This window comes from Taurulus bubalis (assembly GCF_910589615.1).
Source record: "Taurulus bubalis genome assembly, chromosome: 3".
NCBI classification, from domain to species: domain Eukaryota; kingdom Metazoa; phylum Chordata; class Actinopteri; order Perciformes; family Cottidae; genus Taurulus; species Taurulus bubalis.
The window spans coordinates 41,907,293-41,916,438 of record NC_136591.1 but is presented as its reverse complement, the minus strand read 5'-3'; the positions used below and the strand labels follow the sequence as shown (position 1 = coordinate 41,916,438).

The 9,146-nt window shown below is 38.5% G+C and overlaps 1 protein-coding gene across 1 annotated transcript; it reads right to left on the bottom strand.

Annotated features, from left to right (window-relative positions):
* Positions 1-422: 422 nt before the first annotated feature.
* Positions 423-7,207, bottom strand: fgb (fibrinogen beta chain; the record flags this gene model as incomplete). The annotated part of the gene is made up of 12 exons (XM_079215569.1): positions 423-810; positions 1,580-1,770; positions 2,746-2,840; positions 3,252-3,374; positions 3,457-3,576; positions 4,368-4,482; positions 4,645-4,751; positions 5,086-5,200; positions 5,431-5,499; positions 5,651-5,753; positions 6,296-6,402; positions 7,127-7,207. 12 exons carry the CDS (start codon positions 7,205-7,207, stop codon positions 546-548), a joined length of 1,491 nt encoding a protein of 496 aa, XP_079071695.1. The 3' UTR covers positions 423-545.
* Between the last annotated feature and the right edge of the window lie 1,939 nt (positions 7,208-9,146).

Genomic DNA, 9,146 nt, shown 5'->3' with positions numbered 1-9,146 from the left:
AAGCAAGACACATTTAAATATGAATGCATTTAAAACTGCAATTTTCTTTGTATTATTTGCATTTCCACAGAGCGTTAAATAAAAGACATTTTTGCATAATTCTGCTCCCTCTGGTCCTGTTTTGCTTGATTGAAATAGTGAAATAGTTTCCTGATGAAAAAACACAACCGCATACAAAAAACTGTTTTCTTAATTTGCAGTTAATGGACTTAATCACTTCTTACTTGTTTGAAACACACATTTGCTTCTCTGGATATTTCTCCCTGGTACATTTCTATGATTCATTTTGACAGACGTTTTTCTCTCCTACTAAAAAGCAGTGAAATAACAAGAAGAGCAGACAGGAAGTAGGTTTCCTCAATGAGTTTATTGAGTAGCGGAGGACGGCCGAGGCCAACTCGTCCCATCAACACAAAGGCAACAGCTCAAATAAAACACGCTTGAATATGAGTCGATCGCTACTAAGAGTTTTCAAGCTTTTCCAGTGGCTCCGTTTGGACCACATTGCGTTTGGTGTATTTTATTTTGGCGGTTTCCTGTCCGTGTTACGCGTGCTTCGTCTGGTCGTGCATGATCTGGTCGTTCGAGACGAAGTACGGCCGGACCTTCATGCTCAAGGCCTTGAGCGAGTACCAGCTCCCCTTCCAGTTCATCCACACAATGCCGTCGTCGGTGCCGTGCTTGGCCATGTGCGAGGTATAGGCGCCGCCGATGTAGTACCGGCCGTTGGGATTGGCCGAGTGGCAGCGGTTGTACCACCAGCCGCCGCCGTCCTCTCTGGCGCACTGTTTGGAGGGATCCCCGGGGATCCTGGTGCAGGGAAACAGGGACAGAGAACGGTGTTAAGATATAGGAAAAAGAAAAACAGAGTCGGGGGAACTTTAACGTGTGGATCTGTGCAGGCGACCAATGGCAGAGCATCTCCACAGGGCTGAACTTGTAGACAAATGGAAAGCAAGGAACTCCAAAATGGAGGAATTAAGTTTCTTTTTCAATAAATGCTCCACATGAGAGGAATCGTTGTTTAAAGGACCGGAGTCCACTGTACAAATCGTCACCTTCCTAAAATAATGGCCGAAGTCATTTTTTGACAAAAATGATTTTCTTGCCTAAATCATCTCCTCATGATTCTGGCCTCCTCTGGTAAAATCTCCTCCATCCTCAGTTGAACAGGTCATGTGATTCTACCTTGTAGTGTAACATGTCAACAGTGTGACTTAGGCCTTTTTATTTTGCCGAAGTCAAAAGACAATGTGACTTAGGCAACTTTACAAGCTTTTCAAGATGGCAATTTGAAGCTAGCATTTAAGCTAGTAATTTGGCTAGCATTTTTGCACACAAAAAATATCTCACTCGAACATAATATTAGTAATCATAACATAATTTGACCGGTATTACAGTTTGCTCCTCAAGAGAAGAACAGCTGTTAAAAGGAGTCCACGGTACGAATATGTAAATGTCTGAGCTCACTGTCCAATCAGCAACGAGCTGTGGCGACTGACTACTGTTAGCGTGTTAGCCGTTAGCGACAACTATCCGTTAAGTAGCCGTTAATCCGAAGTGTCTTTCGGACTCTCACCAGTTGTCGTTGTCGCGGTCGTAGGTGCTGAACATCATGCTGTTGTGGATGGTCATCGTGCGGTTTTCCCCAAACAGTTCCGAGGACCCCTCCAGGAAGGCGTTGCCGGCGTTGCCAGAGTAGCCGTTGACCGCCAGCTGGTAGTTGGCCGTCTCCGTCGTGACGGTGAACTGGCGGTACTGGGCGTAGACCTGCGGGAAGAGGTGTGAATTAAATCATTTAGAAAATACTGAATGTGTTAATTTAGCGTTTAACATTTTGAAAAGGCTATTACTTTTACTTTTGATGACTTTTTCGATAATAATTTTTATGAAATTATGAATTATTCTGAATTTATTCGACATGCAGTACTATGAAAATTTAAAAACCTTTTTCGACATGTGATGAGTTTTTGATGACTTTTCAAAATACTATACTATGACTTTTTTATAAACTTTTTGTTGACTTTTTTAGACTATTTTTCAACATGTATTTCTACACTATGACTTGTAGAAATACTATACTATTACTTTTTTGATTTTTTATTTCGACATGCTATGACTTTTCTTTACATTTTTTTCAACATGCTATACTATGACTTTTGTAGAAATACTATACTATGACTCTTTTTGGAGCTCATTGTTTCAATGTAAATCTATAATTACACGTCACATTATTCACTTACATCAACTTATGTTCTATTGAATTTATGTTATATCCCTATATTTATCTGTGTTTTCAATTGTGTGATGTTCTGCTTCACAGATGTAATTAGCTCTACAGCAGGAAGTTTGAGAACCTCGACTTGTATTTCTTCCCTGTAATAGTGGTTGTATAAAATATAAATGTATTAAAACTTCAAATGTTCCTTCTGTTGTGTGATGATTTTTTTCGACATGCTATATTTGAGATGTTTTATGAATTTAGACGTTTTTTTCGACATAATCTATTATTGTGTACAACTTTTGTTTGTATTAGTTTTTTCGACTTTTTCAGAACTACGTTTTTAATTTAGCTTTGACTTTTAGGAGAAAAGTCGCCAAATATTTATTTTGGATTTTTCATGAAAATCCAAAAGATTTGCGCTTTTCTATCAGAAAAAAATGAAAAAAAGTAGCAAATTCCTACATTTTCGAACCAACAACCTGAGAAGTAAACGTAAACATGATGCCGTGTTGAGGACTCACCTTGGCGCCGCTCCAGTCCTCCATCTCGATCAGAACCTCGGTGGGGCCCATCTTGGTCAGCTGACTCATGCGGTCATTGCCCAGCCAGTGCTCACCTGTCACATGACGGAGGAGAACGGGACGCCATCACCACAATACCAAGTCAAGTCACAATACCACACTGCAGAAATACTCTGTAACAAGTACAAGTACATTTGTACTAATGAAAACATACTAATATGCAAGGGGTACATTCTAGATTAATGTGTATTATTATATTGATTTACACTACAGTGTGCATTAAGGTGTCATTTCCATGTTGTATGTGGTGAGCGATGATCTCATAGCTTATTATTATTATTTATACCACTGGGATCAATAGAGTTGTATCTTTATCATTATTGATGACATACATTTATTTGGTGATTATATGTTGCTGTCAAATAAACGTAGAACAATACAATATTATAAATACAGTGAAGTACAGTTTCTGAGTCCCTTCCCCCTGGGGGCATTAGAAGTCTTACCCTGCGTCTCGCAGTGACCTTTGCCGACATTGAAGGCAGTGTTGCCGAAACCGCGGCGGTACTCGTCCCAGCGCCGGCCGAAGTCAACGCTGCCGTCGAGCCTGTTCTGGATGACCACCCAACCTGGGGGGACGAAGAATCCAAGGCTTTAACAAACTAATTAAAAAAAGAAAGGCCAGGTGGGCTCAGTGAGCGACGCTCTCACCTCCGTTCTGGGTGGTCTGATCACAGAAGACCTTGTATGCAGGCTGGAAGGCGTCTGGCTGGATGAAGTACATCTGAGAGTCTTTTCCTCCACGACGGTAGATGTCCTCACATTCCTTCCCTGAATCACACACACACACACACACACACACACACACACACACACACACACACACACACACACACACACACACACACACACACACACATGAACATCATGCTGTATTGAAGAAGACTTGAAACTAGAGATTGAGGCATAAACAAATGTTTACAATGTTTCTGAGGGAATACATCAAGAGAAGTAGAGTCATTTATATAGACTTCTATACAACCAGAGGAGTCACCCCCTGGTGGCCAGGAGAGATAATGCAGCTTTAACACATGAAGCATAGACTTCTATACAACCAGAGGAGTCACCCCCTGGTGGTCAGGAGAGAGAATGCAGCTTAACACATGAAGCATAGACTTCTATACAACCAGAGGAGTCGCCCCCTGGTGGTCAGGAGAGAGAATGCAGCTTAACACATGAAGCATAGACTTCTATACAACCAGAGGAGTCAGTAGAGAGAATACATCTTAACACATAGAGGAGTCGCCCCCTGGTGGTCAGGAGAGATAATGCAGCTTTAACGCCTGAAGCATAGACTTCTATACAACCAGAGGAGTCTCCCCCTGCTGGTCAGGAGAGAGAATGCAGCTTTAACGCCTGAAGCATAGACTTCTATACAACCAGAGGAGTCACCCCCTGGTGGTCAGTAGAGAGAATACAGCTTAACACATGAAGCATAGACTTCTATACAACCAGAGGAGTCGCCCCCTGCTGGTCAGGAGAGAGAATGCAGCTTTAACGCTTGAAGCATAGACTTCTATACAACCAGCCTCCGTATCTTGAATGTTGTGACCCCCACTTACCAGACACCACCGGTATGGGGCATGTGGTCTTGCAGGGCTCCTTGCACTCCTCCCTCTGGCCCTGCATGGCCTTCTCCAGCTTCTGAATCTTCAGCCTGATCCTCTCCAGGACCCCCTGCAGCCACACAGCATGCAGTGGATGAGTGCATTACATTCGGCTTGGGGACACTGGGCTAGTATATTCTACACATTTCTGTTTCTGCTGGAGATTCAAGCTCATCATCTACTTCTTCCGAGAGGATGCTTTACTGTACTAGGAGTGTGGGCTCTGATGTACCTGCAGCACTCGGATGCTGGAGGGGAAGACGGTGTCCACCGTCTGCTTGATGTAGGTGTGCTGCTCCTCCACGCTGCTGGTGTACTGGTTGATCACCTGGCTGTTGTCTGAGAGGAGACGGAGACTTAGAGGAGGAGGGAACACTGCTGGACCTTTACATCCTACCACCACATCACCACTGCATGGTGTTGGAATCATCTGTGTTCATTATAAGCTTGTGCCGTTGTGTTCATTATGTTTACATGCATTTGTTTTATTATGTTTATCTTATTATGAGCGACTTTCAGGGAAAGATTAGAACGATACATGTTAAATGTTGCTTCTGTAAAACATTTTGCGTTTGGATGACGACTACCTCAAAAAGACACACATATCTGATATCTATATATATATGTTGTTGTTATCATTATTATCATTATTAGGTGCCAGCGGCGGACTCACCGGTGATGACCCTCTGCCTCTCCCTCAGAGAGGTGGAGATGCTGTGGACTTGGTTGTAGATGTTGTTGGAGGCGCGCGACAAGTCTTCCACCTGAGGCTTCAGCTCATTGATGCTCTGTGGAAAAAACATATATATATATATATATATATATATATATATATATATATATATATATATATATACATACACACATACATGGAACAGAAAGTCAATCCCAGCGTTCTCTCAGTAACAACATGACAGCAAAATGAATTCAGTGCATTTTTTAGCAAATTTCCACGCAGCCGATATTCAATTTCTCTCATCGCTCAGAGGAACAAAAGGATTTTATTCGATGTGGTTACCGTCCTGACGTTGCTCTTCTGCTTCAGCAGCATGGTCTTCAGCTCGCAGCCAGTGGGACACAAGACACCCTGGTGGGCGAGAGGAGCGGAGGTGAGGGACCAATATGTTTGTATTCGTTAATAATAATAATAATAATGTATTTTATTAGTATGGCGCTTCAAACAGGTACTCTAGGCGCTTCACATGGTGAGGACAGTAGAAGTGGGCGGGGCTTCCTACCATCTCCTCCGCGGCGTGCGTGCATCCTCCGTCCTCCGGCTGCTTCTGCTTCTCCAGCTGCTGCTGCCCTGCTGCCGGGGCGGGGGTGGGCCGGCCGCGGTACCTGGGGGGGTAATTACACATATAATGTATATATTATATTACAATATAATATAATATATATACATATAATGTATATATTATATTATAATGTATATATATACTGTATATATATTATATTATAATATAAATATAATATAATATATATACATATAATGTATATATTATATTATAATATAATATATTTACAGTATATATACATATATATATATATATATATATATATATATATATATATATATACATATAATGTATATATTATATTTTATATATATATATATATATATATATATATATATTATAGGATTATTATAATATATATTATTATATATATATACATATATATATATATACATTATATTATAATATATATTATATTATAATATAAATATAATATAATATATATAATATATAAATATAATATAATATATATATATATATATATATATATATCATGTTTATATTATATTATAATATTATATATATACAGTATATGTACAGTGCATGAATATGTTTTCATTGCCAGGTGTCCGTGGTTCAACGTACCTGCCGCCTCCGCTGATAGGGGGCGGGGCATAGCGGGTCCGGGTGTAGGTGTCCCCGCCCCTCGTTAGTGGGCGGTGACCACGAGCGTCGACAGTTGCCGCATCGTCCTGATGGGAGCCGAGAGGAAACACGTGAGGAAGGAATTACAATGAAATATATATACAAAAATATGTATTTCAGGATTAATATCTGAGCATGTTCTACGTACTGTTTCATTCTTCGGAGTCGGGACCTGGTTGTCGAGGGAAGAAGAAAGATATTGTTAAATAGTTGAAGATGATATTTCTAAATATGTGAAGATGATATGTGTTGAAGGGTAAAATAATGAACTCATAGACATCACCATGAGACTTCACCAGTTCATTACTGATATGAAGAGGAGGATTTATTGTGTTACAAGTGTTATGAAATTGAACATTTAAATATGTAAACGAGGCGTTATGTAACGGTAACGTTTGGTGAATTCAGAAAAAATCAACAGAAAACAAAAAAAGAAACTAAATAAATGTTTTGAACATAATAATAATGAACATAATAATAACTACTATCATCATAACGCAGGTGAAGGCAGTGGAAAGTGATACATCTCGTCATATTTTATGTTGACCAGTTTATTTGATATATAAACTTGTGTGTTGGCCTTTTTAATTTATAATTGTTTTAATAATATATATATATATATATATATATATATATATATATATATATATATATATATATATATATATATATATATGTATATATATATATATATAAAATGTGGGTTCCACTGTTCAATAACCTTTTTAAATAGTTATAGATGCTGCCCATGATCTCACATGAAGCACTCACCGTGTCGTATTCGTCATAGTCCAGGTCGTCCTGCGCCCAGGCAGCGGACACACACAGGCACAGTAACAGCAGCGCCCTCATCTTCCTCATCGTCCTCATCGTCGGTAGCGTTCCCCTCTCTGTCCCTGAAAGCGACTCCAGGGGTTTTTATCCAGCGGGGCGACGCTATCGATCTGCTGAGGAAACACGGTCGATACCCACTGGGACAGTTTACTCAACCTGAGTCACCGCTGCTCCCGGTCAGCCTGCAGATAGGGTGTGTGTGTGTGTGTGTGTGTGTGTGTGTGTGTGTGTGTGTGTGTGTGTGTGTGTGTGTGTGTGTGTAGGAGTCCACGCTGCCCCGAGAGACGACGTGTCCAAGAATGTCATAATACTTTAAAACAATTAATAACTAAGAAACGCTTTAAAGCTTTAAAATACTCTTTATCAAGTAGAAGTACTATAACCACAGTGTAGAAATACTCTTTATCAAGTAGAAGTACTATTACCACAGTGTAGAAATACTCTTTATCAAGTAGAAGTACTATTACCTCAGTGTAGAAATACTCTTTATCAAGTAGAAGTACTATTACCTCAGTGTAGAAATACTCTTTATCAAGTAAAAGTACTATTACCACAGTGTAGAAATACTCTTTATCAAGTAGAAGTACTATTACCTCAGTGTAGAAATACTCTTTATCAAGTAGAAGTACTATTACCACAGTGTAGAAATACTCTTTATCAAGTAGAAGTACTATTACCACAGTGTAGAAATACTCTTTATCAAGTAGAAGTACTATTACCTCAGTGTAGAAATACTCTTTATCAAGTAGAAGTACTATTACCACAGTGTAGAAATACTCTTTATCAAGTAGAAGTACTATTACCACAGTGTAGAAATACTCTTTATCAAGTAGAAGTACTATTACCTCAGTGTAGAAATACTCTTTATCAAGTAGAAGTACTATTACCTCAGTGTAGAAATACTCTTTATCAAGTAAAAGTACTATTACCACAGTGTAGAAATACTCTTTATCAAGTAGAAGTACTATTACCTCAGTGTAGAAATACTCTTTATCAAGTAGAAGTACTATTACCACAGTGTAGAAATACTCTTTATCAAGTAAAAGTACTATTACCACAGTGTAGAAATACTCTTTATCAAGTAAAAGTATTCTTACCACAGTGTAGAAATACTCTTTATCAAGTAGAAGTACTATTACCTCAGTGTAGAAATACTCTTTATCAAGTAGAAGTACTATTACCACAGTGTAGAAATACTCTTTATCAAGTAGAAGTACTATTACCACAGTGTAGAAATACTCTTTATCAAGTAGAAGTACTATTACCTCAGTGTAGAAATACTCTTTATCAAGTAGAAGTACTATTACCTCAGTGTAGAAATACTCTTTATCAAGTAGAAGTACTATTACCACAGTGTAGAAATACTCTTTATCAAGTAGAAGTACTATTACCTCAGTGTAGAAATACTCTTTATCAAGTAGAAGTACTATTACCTCAGTGTAGAAATACTCTTTATCAAGTAAAAGTACTATTACCACAGTGTAGAAATACTCTTTATCAAGTAGAAGTACTATTACCTCAGTGTAGAAATACTCTTTATCAAGTAGAAGTACTATTACCACAGTGTAGAAATACTCTTTATCAAGTAAAAGTACTATTACCACAGTGTAGAAATACTCTTTATCAAGTAAAAGTATTCTTACCACAGTGTAGAAATACTCTTTATCAAGTAGAAGTACTATTACTTCAGTGTAGAAATACTCTTTATCAAGTAGAAGTACTATTACCACAGTGTAGAAATACTCTTTATCAAGTAGAAGTACTATTACCTCAGTGTAGAAATACTCTTTATCAAGTAGAAGTACTATTACCACAGTGTAGAAATACTCTTTATCAAGTAGAAGTACTATTACCACAGTGTAGAAATACTCTTTATCAAGTAGAAGTACTATTACCTCAGTGTAGAAATACTCTTTATCAAGTAGAAGTACTATTACCTCAGTGTAGAAATACTCTT